The following is a 20,018-nucleotide window of genomic DNA, read 5'->3' on the forward strand; positions in this document are numbered from 1 at the left end:
ACAGCTTTTGAAAGAAAACTAATACATGCCTTAGCATACACGTGCATTACATACACTGTGTACACACTCACACATGAGAATGCATGTGTGTGGTGTGGTTCTCTGGTGCTCTGTTTCAAAACTTAATTATTCACTGCACATATATGTGGTCAGAGGGGTTTTCTTCCCTGTTACTGAGGGAATGTGCTCAGCAGTTACCCTTCAAGGCTGCAATACTGCCATTACAATTTTCTATCTAGAAATGAAAGCCTACTTAATCCTGCTAGTTTTTGGCAAGTCAAAGCAACACAACTAGAAGAAATCAGTTGACAGCCTGATCCCTGACCTACTCGGGCTTTTTTATCAGTTTTGTATGAGTATATGCTTAAAACACATAAACTGAACACAAAAATCCAGCACCAAAGGCCCAAACCTAAACTAAACCCTACTTATTATTTTAAGGAGTATTCATGTGGGAAGCTACATTGGTACACATAAGTAACTCCTTATCTCATATTACTCTTATCATATTGACTCCTTATTTCATGTTGACCAGTCTAAACAAATACAGAGACTGAACTCTCTCTGAACTTTCAAAATTTCAGCAACTGACAACTACAATTTTGCAGTATAAAGTGAGGCACACCTATTTTTGCTGCACTTTGTCACTGGTTTTTTAAGAATTGTTTAGCTTCCTGAAAAATATAAAGGATATGAATGCTGACATTGTGACTCTTTTATAACTACAGTATTTAAGTAGAGATTCCAAGTGGCACTGAATCACACTTATTTAATTTAATTTATACAGAATATGCAGCTAGTGAGCCTGAGAATATCAGAACAATAGCATGAGAGACAAATGGCAACTTAACCAACCCTGAATTGTTGGCAGATAGAACAGTGACAATATAATATCCTTTTGCTTTGCAAAGGCCTACAAATAGAATATAAAGGGATACAAAAACAGCAGTCTTCTACCACTATACCTCTTCTTTATCTGATAATCAACCTAACATCTGTTCCCTGCAATGATATTAAAAATTCTTGGAATAGCAAGATTCTTGGTATTGGCATAATTTTATTTTTAAATCATAAATATGTTTCTAAAAGCTTTTGAAAATGCATGTCCCAAAATGTAGGCATGTTTTTGTGACCAGGGTGCTGTTAAAACAATTAGATTTCCATTTGCTGAATGAGACTGTAGAGAAAGTCCCATAATTTATACACACATTAATAGTTTACATGCCTGGTTATAACCACATATCATAAAACAACCCCTCAGAAATGACAAGCTACTGCTTTGTGCAAGTTCATATAAATTATAAACTTCATATTAAAGATAAAATTGATAAACGTTAAGTATGGGAAATTTATCCCCTGAACAAAGCAGAATCCTCTAATGAGTAATGCACAGTTTTCAAGTTCTACTTCATATTTTACTAATATCATATTGGTGCTGCCAGCTTTATTTATATACCTGCTCACTCTGCTGGAAAAAAAACTTGTTTAGTTTGGGGAAAACATGCCCTGGTAATATCATATTATTTTCTTTGTTGGATAAAAAAGGGGCAAAGCTCTGCAATTAACTGTTTGCTCCTTTTGTCAGTAACTTTGGCATTCCCATTTCTTGGCAGCTCATTACTTGCAGTGACAGTGAATGCATGGTACAGCCCAGGTTCTGGCTCAGTGCATCTGTTTAGTCTAACCTGCATCTCTGGCCTCGCCACCAGCAACACAATTTTCCTGCATTCTTCGCTGGAGAGCAACGCCACTGCCTCTTCCCTATTCTGGACATCTTGGCCATTTATCTAGGAAACAAATGAAAGTGGCACATTAGTTTCTATTTCCACAAAGCAACACACAATAAAGGGCAGATATCAGCTCATTCGTGCTGAATGTATGGACAATGAAAATTGCACAACGGGCTCATCTTCAGCCCCTCGGTTGTAAGTGCCTTCACTCAATTATGCGCTTACTGTAAGAGCTGTATTGATCGTTGAAGGATGGTGGACATCAGAGGAAGCAGTTATGTTCATAAATGTCCAACCTGTGCCCTGGTAACATACATCTAGCAACACAATTAACCAGCCCCTGACAGGTGACGTTCATCTTTCTCCGTTCAGAGTAATGGAAGTGTCACTCTGAGATAATAGTGCTGGTGGAAGAAGACTGGTAATGCTACAGCTGAAATCAGTCACACTGAATGCTGGTAGAGAGCCAATTAGAGAGCTACAGTATTATCTCTCACCAGGCAATACTTTCAGGCCACTGCTTGTTGCTGCTCCATTTAATCATTTCATATTTGTGCGGACAGCTTAGTAGCCGGTACCACACAAAACATATGTATCCCCCTTACAAGGGGATAATCAAAATGAAAGTAGTTCTTCAATGAAACTTGTCTTTTCTTGCTACCTTTCTTCTATTCTGTAACCCCATTAAAACAACGACATCCATGACTACATGGAAACAAACACAATTTTCATTGTCCAAAAACCATTTATGAAGGAATCAAATAGAAATCTTATTTCCCATAAGAATTCAGTTTTGTCCAATTCACAGCACAAGAAGTGGATTATTCTCATTGTGGCAACAAAACCTCCAAAATTTGGTCCATTTCAAAGAGAGTGAAAACAAAACTGGATGGTAGAAATACCTGAATATTTTTGGTGGGAAAAATCTTCTAATGGTTCCATTTCAAAGTACCAGTTGTAATTTCATTTCCATTTCAAGTCCATTTCAATTTGCAGTTGAAAATCAAAGAGAAAGTTGCATTTTTGTACATATGTTTGGCCTGAAAGCCCTGATTCAAAACCATAGCTTTAATTCAGATTAAAGAAAATCCCTGAATACCTAACTGGCAGGGAGCAAAGTGTCTGAGACTCTTCAAAGCTTACATGATAGGACAGTTGTGGTCTGTGGGAGACCAGGTAACACAGAGCTGCCCTAAGATGAAAAGCAGAGATGCAGCCACAGAGAGGCTTGGGAGCAGACTTGTAGCCTGTACAAAATATCCCCAGATATGGTGGCTGCACACTACCTGAAGGTGGCCACCCCATCCCAGCTGCACTATCATGGGGAAAGAGAAGACTTCAGCCTGCCCCATGGACTGTGCTCAGCCTGCAGGTTCACAGCTAAACACAGCAAAAGTTCAGGCAACTACCACGAGGACTGCCCTCTTAAAACTTTCCCTTGACATTGTAACATTTTATTTAAAATACTCAGGCAGTTTTCAGATGCTTAGACTGTAAAGGTTGGTAGTTTCTGAGAATGAAGAGGGGGCAGTTAGAGCCTCGAAAACAAGACAAAACCTGCTGTTATTTTGTGAGGAATACACATAACAGCATTCCCCCCATAGCCTTAACCAATGCTGCCTGCCACCCACAGAAAACACCCCTGTGCTCAAGGATCTGTATCTCTCCCAGCCTCAGTGTAATCCACCCCTAATGGCACCGTCACCTTCTATTTCTCTGAGCTATCTCATCAATAAGAGGAGATAGAGGGTCAATGTGTTTTCAGACATGAAAGTAAACCCCACATAACTCTCCGGGTGTTAACTTTAATGATAAAATTCATAGCAATATATCAGCGCTGACATTAAAGTAATGCTCCAGTCCACAAGAGGATGCCAGAATTATCTATGTTTTCTCTCACCCCTAGAGTCTTTACTCAAAATTGAAATGAATTGAATTTCATTAGGAACTGGAGAACATTTGCCTGAACTGCTGTTGGCTGTCCACCCAGGAATTTTACAAAAAGGAAAGGAGCAGAAACTTTCAGCAAAGATATTTCATGCAGAAATGAAAAGATTGGAAGGAAGGAACAGACTGATCTTGTGAAAACCTGAAAGCTCATCTGCTTAAATTAATGAAGGGCAGTTATGGAACATGTTACAGAAAACCAACCTGTCATCACTAGGAGTTTCTTCTGGGGCTTCAGTGAAAAAAGGCAAAAATACAAGGCAAATCAACTTGAAACTGGAATTAAAATTCTACAATACAGCAAAAAGTTTCCAGTCAAGTGATTTTTGGTAGCTGTTTCATGATTTTGCACAGTGGTGAAAAATGCACTACCCATTGCTGGTTGAAAACGGAATCCCACTGCCATTCTCGCTGTTTCCCTCGCTGTACAGGTACACTGCCCTGTGCAGCAGCCAGCCACGCACTAATAACTGTGACACACAAACCCATGCTCTAACACACAAACCTATCTTTGGGGTAGCTCTTTAAGCAAGTGGATCAGCAGAAACAAAGGAAGGAAAAAAAGCCAAGGTGGTGGATTAGAAAAGAATTCAGAAAAGCAATGTATTATTGGGGAAGGAAAGAAAATATTAACAAAAACCTAATTAACCCCCTCCTTAAGTTCGTTCAAGATCATCCTTCTCTAAACAATACATTTTTTGCGTGAAAACTCTTATTATCTATGCTTACCACAAAAGAGTTTTACTCAAATTTATTCAATTGGTTAATGATCAGCATGTCTTTGACACTCATATTTATGTCTGCAGGATCCTGTTTAGAATTTGACACTGAGATGAACATTATGGAAATGAGATTTTCTAATAAATATGGGAAAAAAAAAGACATGGGACGTAAGTGCATGAGCCAGAATGAGTTTGTCAGTCTCATTTTTCAGTACACACACTCTAGCTCCCAGCTATTGTGTTAAAAAACAGACAGGCATGGATTTTCTCATCGATCACAGTAACAAAGAGAACTATCTTCCCTCATTAACAGTCCACAGAGAAGATGGCACTGCATGTTTGTCTGAAGAAAGAGTTTAAGGAAGAGTCTCTTGTCACATACTTGCAAAATGCGGTCTCCTTCACGGATCCGTCCATCTCTGGCAGCAATGCTGTTTGGATCAACCTGCACGGGACAACAACCAGCAATTGAACGTGAAAAGACTTTAATGGGAAATTTTAACAGCTGCACAATTGCAAGAGTTGAAAAAGTGCAATTTTTAAACAGTACAGAGGCAAGCCGAAGTTTCCTTCAGAGTCACAGAAACGAAGCAGTTTTGTAAATGATTGTATATGAGCTTGTTTCAGATAAAAGCCTTAAGACACAAAGTTGGGAGCATATGATTTTCAAATTAATACTTTGCCACTGTCAGGCATTAACCTTCAGCTGTCAGAGCATTAAAAATTAATGAGACACCCTTTTCTCCAGAAGTTCCCTATGGGCTGAGAAGGTTCTGCAGCAGTTGATACCTCTATACAAAGAGGCCTCTTTTTGGGCGTGATTCTTTTTCTTCCATGGAAACATTTACTATTAAATTATTATCTTAGTAATCAATCTGCTCACAAGGAACATCAAAAAAACTGGAAGGATCCATATTGTATAGATCACTCACAGGTCCTGTAAATCATGCCTAGTCTGAACCAGTTAAATTTAAGTTAATTTAACCTGAACAGATATTTAGGGCTCCAGTGATAGTTTATCAAAGACACTACAGCTCATCCCTGAGTAATGACCTACTGTTTGTTGCAGGGCAATTCAATCTATCACCTTTCATTTGATGGTTATCTTAAAATATTTATTTTGCCTCATCATGACATAAGTTCTTTTTTCAGATCAAAAATTTGAGTTGAGCATTGAGTTTGCAGGATGCACCCTCTATGTGTTTGATATTATTTTCTTCTTGTGCATTGTCATAAAAAACAATGAATCTGAAGTCCTTAATCAAGTACAAAAGATAATATTAATACATTCACTTTCAAAGGTCTGAGAAAATTTTATCATGTAGGATAAACAGAACACTTCATATATAATCCTGGAACATATTAAGAGATTCCTGAACTTTCTTTGCCCTCACAAGGTCAAACAGACTTTAACAGCACAGCTTAAACAACTGGTGGAAGATATATTCGTAGGTAATTTATATTAATTCCTCATTCTTGTTCTAAGGCTGTGCTTTTCAGCTTAACATTGCTACCAGCCTCTTTATGTATAATCTTGCCTTCATCCCCTTCACTGATACATAGGAGAATTCTGTCTTTTCTGATCCTCTCCATCCATGAGCTCCACAAAGAATTTAGAATCACAGAATGTCTCAAGTTAGAATGGACCCACAAGGACCCCATTAAGTCCAAAAACCTGTTCCTCACAGGACTACCAAAAAAGAACCCCACCATATGACTAAAAGCTTTGCCTAGTTGCTCCTTTAATTCTGACAGGCTTGGTGCTGTGACCACACCCTTGGACAGCCTTATTCCAGGAACAAACTACCCTTTTAGTGAAGAACCTTTCTTTAACGTTGAAATTTGGTTCAACATGTCAAAAAACTGACCAACTGGGATTGCAGCTCATGCAGAATAATCAGCAGGGACCTTGGACTCAGAAGAGTTTTGTTATAACCAGAATAAAAAAACCTCTTAAATAAAAAAACTCAAGACTCAAAGGGAGATGGTGTTCTTGGAAGTCTTGTGGACTGACCTTGTGAAATGCTAACAATCTGTGCTGGGTGCCAAGTTTTCTGAGTGGAGCCAGTGAAAACCTGAGGATTCATCCCACCTCAGTATTTAGAATTCTATATTTTCATTTTCTAACAGATTAATCTCTCAAGCTATTCTCTCTACCCATGTCTGGTATGTCTGTGTCTACCACAATTGTAACTAACACAAAAATAATACAATAATGATTGACCACTGTTAGGATTACTGAGGCTGTGGCAGAGGGAGAATGCAAGCAGGGCTGTCGAGAAGGCACTCTTCTCCTCAAAAGTTCTGCTGATCTCCATCATAAGGGCACATTTCTTTTAAAATTCAGACCATTCTCAGACTGCTTTACTAACTACAATGTTGTAGTTTAAGGCACTTACACTAAAGAAGCCCACTAGTAATTATTACTCTGCTTGGACAACATGATTTGAGCTGATAATCTAAATGAATTGAGAGTGACATGAGCTGGTTGATGGCCAACACTTCTCACTCCTGTCTAAGAGCGCTTGCATGTTGATTCCCTGGCATGTGTAGGCCTCCATGAACATCTCTCATGCTGCTCTCCAGTTCCATGTCCTTACCTCACTGACATAGATTCCCGTGTCCTCCTCATCATCGGTTCTGTAACAGACAGTCAGCCCCAGCTTCTCCTGGCTGCCAATGCGGCACAGCTCCACCTCCTACAAGAAAATTTACAGGCTTTTGTGGCGGCTCTTGCCAAGGTTGGAAAGAACTGCACAGCACAAGGGAGCACCAAGCTGCTGAGCTATTCATGCTGTATGACCTACTCATCCTGCTCAATCTTGAGACACAAAGTTATGGGTGGATCTTTAAAGCAGAAATTATTCCGTGAATTAAGAAGGAAATCCCAGTACAATGCAAGTTCAAGCTATACAGAAACTGTTTGGTAAGACATGCCAAACTTTGAGAAATATAGCTGTGCATTGATTTTGCAGATCTTTGACTTTTGTGTAATAGAAGCTGACTTACAGTAGATTACATAGTCCTTCTAGTCGCATCACAATAGCTGATTTATAGCATGTAAGACAGGCTGGATACATCAATCAATCCATCACACAAGTGCCACTCCCTTCTGACAGCAATCCAAGCCATAAAGCAGAAGTACAGGCTTCCATTAATGGCATAATTCCTTCCCTGGCCAGTGTACTGGTGCTTCATTGCAGAAGCTGTTGGATAACAGAAAGATGCTTCAAGGAATCTCCTGTGGAGCTAAACAGCAGTGGCATCCTCCTCAATTGTGAGATGATGCAGAAAACATATTTTTAGTGCCAGATGTCCCAGCAGTGGCATCTCATGAAAAGTGCAAGTTTTTGGGCAGATGGTAAAGTGATAACTATATACACCAATCTGAGTTAAGCATCTTTAGGGCTTCATAGGGGAACCATTCACAAAAAGGCAAAGCTGCACTTGGTTTGAACATTGTGAAAGAAATAGTTGTAATAAAGCAGGATGAACCCAATAACACTGAGTATTAGCTTGGCTTCAAGTAGGAAACTTTGGTTGGTATTTGTATGTAAAGAGAGTCTTCAGGTCACATTTGGACCCTGACAACTTCTGCTTCTGTGGCTATGCAATAAAAGGAGAGAGAACAACCCTTGCTTCAGTTCTCAGATACAGAGCTCTCTGTGATACAAATCCTGTTCCCCCCATTCCCAGACATGTCATACAGACTAATCCACAAAAAGGCATTGGGTGCACAGTAGTGAGGACTCACTACTGAATCCAGCAAGTTGTAGGGCTCAGTTGTCAAAAAGCACAACTTACAGAAAAAGCTGTACTTCATACACATGGGTTAGCCAACGAGCCTCGTGACGTTTTCAATTCAGCTGAAGATCTTTCACAAAGTGCACTGCTTTGGCTTGCTCCCCTACTCTCTCATGAGAATTCAAATCTACACAGTTTCACTACCTGCACAAGTCCTAGAAGCTTCTCTCTGGACTTTGGATATTCAATGTCTTCATGAAAACAAATAAAATGTAGAAAAAAACTCATGAAATCTGTAGTATTTAGTTTTTCTTAGATATGGCAGGAGCTCTGCATAGGGTGGCAAAGAGTGGAATTATTCACCAGTACACATTACACATTGGGTTTGAAAGAAGAAACACAGAAGCATGTTTTATTAGGGAAGGAAATTACAGTGACCTGATTTTGGCATTGGGAGCAAAAGGATGTGTACTGGAGGGAGGCCTATTCAAAACCCATAGTAATTGATGTCTCCAGAGGGAAAGACCACTTGACTAGAACTGTAATATTAGGGAGAAATTACAGTAACAAAATGGCTTCAATTACAGCAACAAGGTACATTTTTAAGGAATAAAGAAGTTTGTGGTCCCATGGAGGCCTATAAGGAAACCTAAATACACCATAAAGGGCCGAAACTGGGACCTTTAAATCAAGGCAAACAGGGAGCTGTGCACAAGCTGAAATCCATTAACTTTCATTGTCCTGCTGGCACAACCTCTTGTATCCCCAAGCTGAGGGTAGACAGAGGCCCCAAGGACTGCTCTGAACACAATTTCTTCAGATGGGAATGACCTTAAAATTCTTGTGGATGATTTGACTCAAAATACTACTTCAAAACTGTACCAACATTTCAGGCTGCAAACAAACTGAATTCTCTTAGTGTGGTGGCTCAATGAGCAGAAAAAATTAACCATTTAGGGCATGAAAGAGCAAAGGAAAATGAGGATGAGCCTAGAGGCTTCATCCTGTGTGTACAAGAGATTTGCCAAAACCACCTCAGGGAAGCAGCTGATGACAAGTATCAGTGACTAATGTCTCCTGGCTGGGCTGCAATAGCCCTGGCTGCACACAGTACTTGAGCCACCGCAGCTTTCATTTCTCTGCCGAGTAACAGATCTGAGAGCTGAGGTTAGTACTTGGTAATCTTGGACTATCTCTTTCTTAAATATAGTCTGATGACTGCACATGGCTGTGGCTGCTTAGGAGCTGTAGATATCTACAACTGAGATCCTGGCACTTAAATACTAAGTCCCCAACAACCACTTCATGTTTTTCAGTGTAGATGCAAGTACACACTCAAGTCATATCTCATTCAGCATGGGGGACAAAGTGGTTAAGGTCTGTTTCTTTCCACTGGAAGTCATTCCAGATAACTTCCTCTGGCCCATGTCACTTCTGCACTACTAACCTCATCTCTTTTTTTACAGGAAACACAATACATCCTGGTCACAAGCAAACGAACCAGAGTTAAAAAATATTTTTGGAAAATTTAAAACCACTTTGCATGAAATAGTATATCATCTCTTAGAGCAAAAGCCCACAAATCTGCTAAGTCTGAGTAATAAGCATGTACAAAACAATTTCAGCGGAAGAGCAGCAAGTGAAAAACTAGAGAATCTGGACTATCACAGTCAGATACATTTGACATAGTATTTTGCAACAGACGCTTTATAGTGCTGTGGAGTTTTTCTCCTCACAACTAGTCTTCAACAGATGAAACAGTAGGTTTGACAGCAGTAATGAATTTGCAAATAATTTCCTCCTCTGAAATCTTTTTTGATATATATGCACGCATGTGTGCGCGCACACACACGCAGTCACTTTCTCTTTGGCTTTTCTCTGTGTGCATGAGTCTTCAAGACTGAGCATTTTCAAAATATATGAGAAATAATATTTGGACATTCATGAATAGTGCTGACAGACAGATGGTGGGAGGAGAGGGACTGAAGCTCAGGAAGAGCTCAGGAAATGATAGCCTTCCCCTCTTCTGGGCACATAGGGGGCAGCACCTCTCAACTCTTTGAAGAGTACTTTGCTGCCAAGTGACAGAAATCAATGCCAAATGGCTAAATCTTTGACTTGCTGCTTTTTTTCTCTGAGTGGCCAGAACAAAAATTCAGTGCATTTTCACAGTAAAGACAATACTTTATGGTATTTCGCTATAAATTATTTGGTTAAAAGACACACGCAGAAATTAGAATAAGGACTATCCCTTCTTGAAAGATTGGGATGCAAATTTACAAAGTAGCCAATTTCTGCAGACATAGAAAAGACAGAAAAGAGATGCAGATCATGTAGGATTGAAATTTCCCTACCATTGCAAATTTATTGTACTTTACCCAAAAAAAAAAAAAAAAAATTAGGAATATCTTGCCTCACAAGACAGATTTTTTTAGCAGAGTTCCCCTGTTTGATTGTAACTGCTTTGCTATATTCACCTCATACAACTTTTTGTGACTTGTTTTCCTTATCTATAAGCAGAAAAACACTACCAGAGTAGCAGCACATTAAAGAATAAATGGTCACAGAGCATTTGAAAAGCACTGTAAGAATACTATAAATACTCTACACCCTTCAAAAAAATCCCCATCTGCCTTTACACCAATTGCTGAACCCACTCAAAAGACCAAGACAGACTATCAAAACTGTCACAGCTACTGAGCTTTCCTCACCCATACAGGATCCAGAGTAATGGGTCCAATGAACTCTGCCACGAGAAGGGGCAGCATCAAATCCAAACACAGCAGTATTTTTCCTAAATGAACATTGTGTGATAAGTTAACATTAAACTCCTCATTACAATGAGAATATTATCTTGCCATTGAGATAAAAAACAAATTAATAGTCAAAAAACAATTTTAATTAGTGTTACTCCCCAGTGTAACAGAACCTGTTATTCATCGTTCAAATTTTATGTTTTTGTGACATGGTAAGACAGGAGATCCTAAACATTTTCAGTTTGTGATACAGTCAACAGTTTAATTTCTAAGCATTAACTAGAATCTACTCATTCTATTTAGCTCCATTATCTTTAGAGGAAAAGATCAGTATAGTCTAGCCTGTAAAACCAAAAGACTCTTTCCTCTTTCTTCCCTCTTGTTCAAACAACACTCCTAAATACAGGGGAAGAAAAAAAAGACAGGAATGAGAAGAGAAGCTTTGCTGTTTACAAGTATGAAAACAACAGGTTTTAAATTAAGAGCCAACACAGCAGGACACACATAGGTTTTAGAAAAGGAAATCACCACAGCATACTCGAGAAGGATTCCTACTCCATCAGCAGAAAGAAAAAGTGCTGCCAATCTGAAAAACTCCTTGTGTGGTGAAACAAACAATGCAGTTCAGTGATGCTTTATCTTAATCCTAAAATGTTTGAAATATGGCTGTCAAGTTCTATTTACAAAGCCCACAGGAATGTAATGGTGTTTTAAGGCAAAAGAATTCCAAGAGATGCACTCTATGGACATGGCTGTGGGCTCAGCAATTTTTCTGTACCAGTGAAGGATTACTAGTACCTTTTGGACCAAACCCAGATTATAATTCTTACTAGCTGATATTATTGCAATATTAAGGGGAAAAAAAGCCCAGAAAAGAAAATGTTATCTTCGTAGCCACCCAGAACAATGCACTTACCACTAATAAGTGAATTACTGCCCACAGCTAAGTGGTCATGTGCAGATTCTGAAACAACCCCATGAGATAAACTACCTTTATGTTTTACCCCTTAACAGTCCACCACCAGGCAGAGCACCAAACTCTTTACACAATTTACCTCATAGTGAGATGACCTAAGAGTTTGGAATTGTTAAAATACACAAAGGTTCAGCCTACAGGTTTCTTGATTTTTGCCCTGTTTACCTGTAAAGCAGTGTCTTGTGTCAGGCAAGTTATTCTGTGCCACAGCCCTTTCAGCAGAAATCAAGGCTTATTGAATGGAACAAGGGGCCCAATATCTGATGATCCAAAGTGGAGAAGCACAGTGTTTAGTGTACATTTTAAGAAAAAACAACAACAAAATAATAAAGCAAAATAAGAACAGAATAGTTACTTTGTCTTTGTTTTTCCTTTTTACCTGTAGCAATTGCTGACAAGCTGCTTTTACTGTTCATCTTGCTAATGGTATAACTGACAGAATGAGTAATTGAATGAAGGAAGCACAAAAGGCCAAGATCAGAGTACTTACAGAATAGCTCAATAAGGAATTAACTGAGAAAGTACATTAAAGTCAGACTTATTTTAATAAATTAGTTACACTGAAAAAAAATCCTCATCTATCTGAGCTAGTGCCAGTCTTTTGAGGCCTCAAACAGAAGAGCTAAGGGACTATAAGGATTATACCTTAAAATTAAGATTCATTCTGCAGTATCATCTTGATTCGGCACCTTTATGGGTGAGACCAACCTCCAGCTGAATTTTGGCTGCTTTTTACACTTTCTGTCACAGTTACTATATGAAGTTTCTGTAAGTCATAATTTTTTTCAGCTTCTTGTGAGTTCCTGTTAACTATGGAAACTAAGAAAAGATCAGTTTCAGTCTCATAAAAGTGTTTAGTAATTCCAGCTCTGCAGTTCTTGTCTCATCACTTATCTTGCATCTCAATGATGCAAGCACTGGGATCATGATGAGACAGGTCTTCAAAGAGCCAAGCACCTGGCAGCATCTTGCTAATAGCATTCACTTTCTTGGTCTTTTCCTCCACCTGACCTGAAGGATTTACCTTTTCCAGGCTGCTAAATCAACAGTCGTTTACATTGCTACTTCGTATAATATTTAATTTTCATAATGCCACACACTCATCATCACTGGCAAGTAATTCTGCTCATGAAATAAAAATAATACAAACAGAACCTTAACTCTTTGTACAGGAACAGCTCAATCTAATGAAGCCCTAGGAGGGCTAACAGTGGAACTACTAAATAGAAAAAATTCATCTCAAATTCAGAAGAGATGATAATGGTATTACATGTCACATAAAATCATGCATTGCAAATGAGAGGGTGTAAAACAGAGGGTTTGTAGCAAAACAAACATCAGCAGCAGAATAAATGCTGTTCTTTAGACTTCATTTTAAAGCACAGTTTATTTCATCTCAAATTTGTACTGTGCAGGAGTTGTGAGTGTCATGTACAAATGATCAGGGTGTGTACAATGGGTAAGATACACACTCTAAACAGACACTTAGTGTTTCAAACAGGTATCATGTGTCTCATAACCCAAATCATGCTTCCAACACTGAGCATGGCTTTTTTTAGAGTTTATATGGTGACCAGAAGTAATTGGAAGAAACTCAGAAGAAAGAGAATGTAAATCCTAGCATTGGTAGAATTCATCAAAACAATCTATTTCAATTATGATCTGTTTTCTATGGACTACCTATCTTTGTTTAGATGAAGAGAGTCTGTAATGCCTCTGCTGTATATTTAACAAAGTAATTTCATACTAAGGTAGCTATTTCACTTTCAGGGTTGGGGTGGATGTTGAATATTTAATTCTTTACTTGCATGTGCATGGGTCTGTGTGTATAAACTTCTATATATGACTATATAGGCACTGCTGTACTTATATATCTGTGCAGTGCTTATGTATCTGTATGTAAATGCATGCCAGGCAGGCCAGTTACACTGCAGAAAATCTTTCCTGGCAATCACCTAACAGTTAATTTAAGAGCATGATTATAAATCTTGAAAAGATAGTAACAGGGTATATGCTTATAATGAGAAAGTAAAAATGTCAGATCACCCCACAATCCACAGAATCAGAGCAATGACATTTGCAGCCATCTCTGGATTTCACTAACTTTTAATCACAAACCACACAGATTATCTATTTATTCATAAATGCAAAAAAAGAAATGGCAAAAGGAAACAAGAATATCCAGTTTCTAGAAAAGCTCTTCTGTCATACGATAGATCAGTCCAACGTAAAGCCCTTCTCTCACTTTACCTCCATGACAACTGAGTGTTTAGGGTGAGCTGCTGTAAAGAAACAGCTCACAGGAGAGCCTGTATAGAGGAACTGCCTATCACTGCAGCTTTCTTAAGTGTGCCAATAAAAAAAGATCAAAACCGCCTGGGATTCTGGGGCTTCCAGACAGCAGGCAAGCAATTCTGCAGGCAAACAAAGGCATCCTAAACCTCAGAACTGTCCTAACATCATCAAGAGTTATGCTCTCCTGTCAAAGGGATTTTCCAGGAAATACATTAATGCCTTTGTAACACAGGCTAATTGAAGGCTATGTTCCAGAAGTATTCAGTGTGAAACAGAGTGCAATGAAACAGCCCTCCCCTTCACAGGTCATTGCAGGGTCCTATCACGTTCTTTTCACAATGAATAAACTTGTATTTAAAAGCTTGCAGGGGATTTAATTTACAAACGCCAGCCACTTTTACAAGAAAAACAATTCTCCTATCAGAAAAGCAAAGCTCTTAACTGCTCTGCTATCTTCATCATGGAAGGTTACAAACACTGCAGGATTTTAGCACATTATAGATCAGTTTTAGAATGCATTCTGTAAATGTCTATGGCGATTTGGTAGAGTTCAGGGTTTCACTTTTAAAATTACTGACATTGTCAAGTTGTAAAAATAACCTAAAGAAATAAATTATTTTCCCTCTTTCGAACAGTCCCAGTATGTTCTGTTATTCAGATTTCACACAGACCAGCACATCCACGATGTACTTGGGGGCTATTTGGATGGAAATAGAAAAGCTATGGAGCAAGACAGAGGCAGCCTAGATGTAAACAAGTTGGAACTGCTGGCAGCTGTGCTGTTACAAATAAAATTGCATTCCCTGGTGTCTTCCCACTTATCAATTTTGACAGAAGACTGTCCTGACTTCTCATAAACAGCATTGAAAAGGACAAATCACATTGGGTGTCAGATTTGCCAGAATGGATTTGGTTGGTAGCTTACCACAAAGAAACAGAGGGTTATCTCCATTCCACATGGTGGGGAAAAACAATGCTCAGTCCAAGGGGTGGGGGCTTTACCTTATAGGCTGATGTCTCATATAATCCTCATTTTTTAAAGTCTGGGTTAGATTTAAGAATCTCTGCCACAAGATTTGTTTACATCAAAGCAAAAAGTAGAAATATCAGCAGGCATTTGTAAAATGCATAATCCAAACCCAAGCACAATGTAGTATGAGAAATACTTAAAAATAAAACCACTTTCCTACTGATCCCTGCTTTATAGCTACTCTTAGAGCCACATGCTCTTTTGTGTCCAGACAAAGAATGCTCTGGGATGGCAGGATGCTGTAGACAATGATACCAGTGTTAGAAAACAAAAGAAAACAAAAAGAGAAAAAGAAAAAAACTAGCAGAAAACCCCAGAACTAATATGCTTAAATATAGGCACCTATTAATTAAATATCATTGTTCTGGGAGAGCAGAATTTGGCCCTGTTGCTGCTGAATCCTTTGATAATAAAGAAGCTCCAATGGATGTGGGAATTCACTCTTACCCTGTGGCTCTGGAGTGAAAATTTTTGGTGTGCATTACACTTCCATGTGAAAAATCAAACAATGGAGAAACTTAAGGCGTGGTGGGGTTGCCAGTGAGTATTCAGCAGTTTGATGTGTGATAATCAGTAATAGCCTGCTGGCCATGAGTGGGAGGAGGAAGACACCCTGGTGTCAGCTGAGACTCCCTTCGAGTGAGGATGGGGCAACTGATTGGGCTGCATGAATGATGGACCTGGACTACAGATATGAGAAGCCTGTGGACACTGTACTATGAACAAATTCAGTGTTGCAGTGGGAGGAAGGGTCTGGAGCATATGAGGATGAGATAAACACCTCTAAGTCTGTGGGCTTGGCAGACCTTGTTGTGGCCTGTCTGACTTGCATTTAAAGGATATTCTAGCTTAAAGACACACAGTGGACTTTGGAGTAAGTGTATGTCATATGGAAGTCAAAGAAGAAAAAAAAAATCCTTTACAAATTACAGGCTTCCTGGCTGCTGGTCAACAGCTGACAGTGTATCCTCCAGGAAGCCACAAACCTTCTCTTGAAACTTAACTAGTGTGCATGCTACCAAATCTTCAGATTCCAAAATGATAAATCCAAAAAAATCAACACTTATGAGAAATATTAAAACTAAAATACTCTAAATGCTATTGAAAACCAATTTTTCCCTATTGTCTGAATGATCACACTTACTGGAAAGTAAAATATCCACTGTCTTCTTTCCAACAAGCCATGGCCTTACTTTTCTCTCTGATTCTTCCTCTCCTCTTTACTTCTGTTCCTTTCCCATGGTGCAGTATGAATGGTAATTTATTAGAGATACTTAACTACATATCTATATTTTCCTGTGATATGTATGCATATATATTTTCTCCTGCTTGAGACCCAGCACCCCTTCTGGCATGTTGTGTATCTGGGAAAACCATGAATACTTGCTTTCTGAGCAAAGAGATCCATGATGAAATGCTTATATGTAGTATTTTTCAGGAGTCAACTTTGGTCCTTGCTTATGGTGTTTCCCTCAATAGAAATGTGAATTTGCAAGAATACAAAAGGAGGTTAAAGTATAATGAGCTAACTGATAATATGCAGTGAAGTGTTTCTTTTTCACTAATCTCAGCTCCTACATTGTCACTTTCTTCTCATTAAAGAAAGTAGGTGGGGATAGCACAGACAAGGCAGAAACTGAACCTTATGTTAAAATGAGATAAGCAGACTGGAGTAGTAACTATTCTATTGAGCAGTGTGTGTGAACACGCTAACCTGTCACATTGGTTTTTGCTCCTTGAGGGTGGGGGAAACAAACCCAACAAACTTAACCAGTTCATTCTTTTTTTCCTTTTGGGGCTTTCCAGAATTTGCTCCCACATCTGTTTTCCAATGGAAATGGCTCTGATGTAAAATGTTAGAATGGACCTTCTCTTGGTTTTCAGGTAGGAATACAGTAATCCATATCTGACTAGAAGTCCATTAACTAATTAGAGGGCTGGAGTACATCTCCAAAAAGGGAAAGCTGCGAGAACTGCATTTGATTAGCCTTTTGAAGAGAATTCACCTACTCAATAAGGAGATATTGTTGTTTCCTTCAGACACCAACTGCAAGAGTCCAGAGAAGTCAGAACCAGACTCTTGTTTGAGGTGCATTGTGACAGCCATGTGAGACAACAGACATCAGTTGCTACTCGGGAAATTCCAGTTGGATATTTAGGGAAGTGCTTCTTTACTATATGAGGATAGTCAAAGACCGGAAAAGTTGTCCTGCGAAGCTGCAGACTATAACTACAACTACAAGTTGTAGACTACACCTATATCAGCTGTATAATCAGCATCCATTTCTTTGCTCCTCTACAACAGGTTCACTGCAATTTCTGGACTTGCCTCAAATAGGGGTAATTGAAGGCTACTTGGAAAATTTAGTGGTAATGTCTACGGAAGGGAATGAGACAATATTAGCTCATGACATCAGTGCTAAAATCTTTACAGCAACTTCTACATTTCTGTTTATCATTCATTGTGTTGGAGATTAAGGTCTGGAAGGGATCCAAGATGTGCAAACCTCTATGTACTTGGAAACCAGTCTCCACACCTGAGACTGTCAGATATATACTTTGTCCATGAATGCCCTCTTTGATACTCTGGAGTTTTCCAGGCCCTAATGGTATAAAAACATTCAAATCTGACACACTTCACTGGGTAGAAGAAAACATGTTGAAACAAGAATTCTGTTAAGACCAGGAACTTCAGGACCCCAGATGATAGCTATTTCCCTTCCAAAAACCCCATCTACCTCAGCTATTTCTGGTTTCCAGTTCCCTTATGTCTAATAAAGAACCTCTTCATACCTTACAGTTCTTTCTAAACTGTAGCAAGCACCTTTTTCTAGACAATATACCTTAGATACACCAAGTCCAGAGATTTAAGGGGCATCATAGCTGCAGTTCAGATCAGCTGAAAATCACTTAGAATAATTAGCTTTCACAATACAATAAATGAAATAATAAATTAAAACAATACTATACAATACAATAAATTTCACCTAGTGCAGGTAAAAACATACTTTATATTTGCTGTATTTCAAAATGCTACCGCTGAGTACTTGGCTCTATAAACATCATTGTTACTGCTGCCTGCCTGCTTTGGGCCTGAAATGTGTCAGAAGATTTATCTGCCTCATCAGCACTTTCTAAACACCCAGGCAGCCAATCGAAATGGGGAGGCATAACAGATGTGCCAACATCTGCTGCAGCAAGCATTTATCTGGACAGTGGAACACATAGCTGTAGATTCAAACTCTTATCCAGTTACAACTCCATGTGTATGGACAGCCTAGATCTACAACTGTATGAAGGCTCTTTTGGGATATTAATTGAAATCAAGCTGAAAATGCAGTTGTTCAATTACATTTGTGAGAAATATACCTTCCTGTAATTCATTTTATGCCTTTCAGACACAGTAAAGGCAAAATACTATGAAAAAGCTGATTTTAAAGTTGAACTTAGAAATTCTTAGAAAACACTATTAAAATTCCATCCCATCTATGGTCTTGTTTACCTTGAGGTACACACATATTAAAATATGTATAGTTAAAATATGTACATTTTAATCACATACATGTGCCTATAAATCAAGCACATGAAGCAATAAGAAATTACTTTCAAAACACATTTTGATTTTCCTGGCACCAAAGTAAGGTCTATGGGCACCACATCCATGCTGAGTTTCAGCTGTTCAAACTTCTGTTGCACACAGAATGCCCTCTACCCCCAAACACACACTTGTGCAGATTGATAAAATCATGAGATGAAATACAAAGCAAACTCATCTTCTGCTTTTTGATGCACAATACAGTTTCACCTGTATTCCTGCTCACCAAACCATGCCCTCTAGGAATAACTATCACATTCTCTTTGAAGAGATCCCTCATTAAATAAAAAAGCAAACTCCCAGAGAAAAGGCCTCTCCTGCTTTTTTTTTTTGATTTCTCCTCTGAAAGCCCCGCATGAATAATACTGAAACCTTGTTTTAAGCCCAGTTTATTGTAAAAGGTTCCCTCTTGCTAGGGTGACTCAGCCCATGCTTCCTGTGCTCTAGGATTTCCCAGGATCTAAGCTTTAAAATAGCAACATATTATAATAAACTGGTTAACATGACTGAGGCTACTTTTAAAAGAATATGTAAAATAAATTATTACCTCTCATATTTCTCTGTATAGCTAGATTTCATGTTTCCAAGACAGACTACATGAACATTCAAGTAGAAGGCATATGAAAAATAGCATCAATAAAACCCTTAGAAACATTTTGACTGCAAAGCATATATGGAAGTATGTGGGATAATAATGTAAGAACTGTCTAAACAAAGAATTTCCCCAAAACAGAAGATTTATAATCCACAGATCTACACAAATATGAAAATATTACCAGCACCTTTCTCTTCCTTCACTGACTGAAAAGCACATTCCATACATTGTTATATTGCCCGGCAATAGTGTTGCTGAACTAAAGTCACTTTTCTTCATTTTCCTGGAACAACATAAGCTCTGACAACAAGTAAGAATTTTTATTAGCTTCCAGGTGAAATAAGGAGTAACCCCGTGCTTGTTTTATGAAATCATGAAACAGAATGAATATCACTGACTTGATACATATTTTCTCCTGTTGTTAAAACACAATAAATGGTAATAACCTTGATAAATTTGTCCATGCCAGTTTTGTGTCTTTTTCTCCCCATTCTCTCATGATCCTCTGCAGTTGTGGACACGATTCAAATCCCTAAATTGGCTTATTTGTTACTTAGAGGAAGTGAGATGACAGCAAATTCATTCACTTTGAATGTCAGGATTTTGTGATGATATACAGCAATACACT

General features: G+C 38.6%; 1 protein-coding gene across 4 annotated transcripts in view; it reads right to left on the reverse strand.

Annotated features, from left to right (window-relative positions):
• Positions 1 to 20,018, reverse strand: part of PDZRN4 (PDZ domain containing ring finger 4) — a 227,524-nt gene that overhangs the window by 9,787 nt on the left and 197,719 nt on the right. For all 4 annotated transcript variants that reach the window (XM_030959483.1, XM_030959484.1, XM_030959485.1 and 1 more), the window contains 3 exons: positions 7,000 to 7,098; positions 4,782 to 4,844; positions 1,686 to 1,787 (listed from right to left, as the gene is read on the reverse strand). In XM_030959483.1, coding sequence (XP_030815343.1) covers positions 1,686 to 1,787; positions 4,782 to 4,844; positions 7,000 to 7,098 — 264 coding nt within the window. The remainder of the gene's footprint in view (positions 1 to 1,685; positions 1,788 to 4,781; positions 4,845 to 6,999; positions 7,099 to 20,018) is intronic.

The sequence above is a fragment of the Camarhynchus parvulus genome, chromosome 1A (genome assembly GCF_901933205.1).
Source record: "Camarhynchus parvulus chromosome 1A, STF_HiC, whole genome shotgun sequence".
Classification (NCBI taxonomy): Eukaryota; Metazoa; Chordata; class Aves; order Passeriformes; family Thraupidae; genus Camarhynchus; species Camarhynchus parvulus.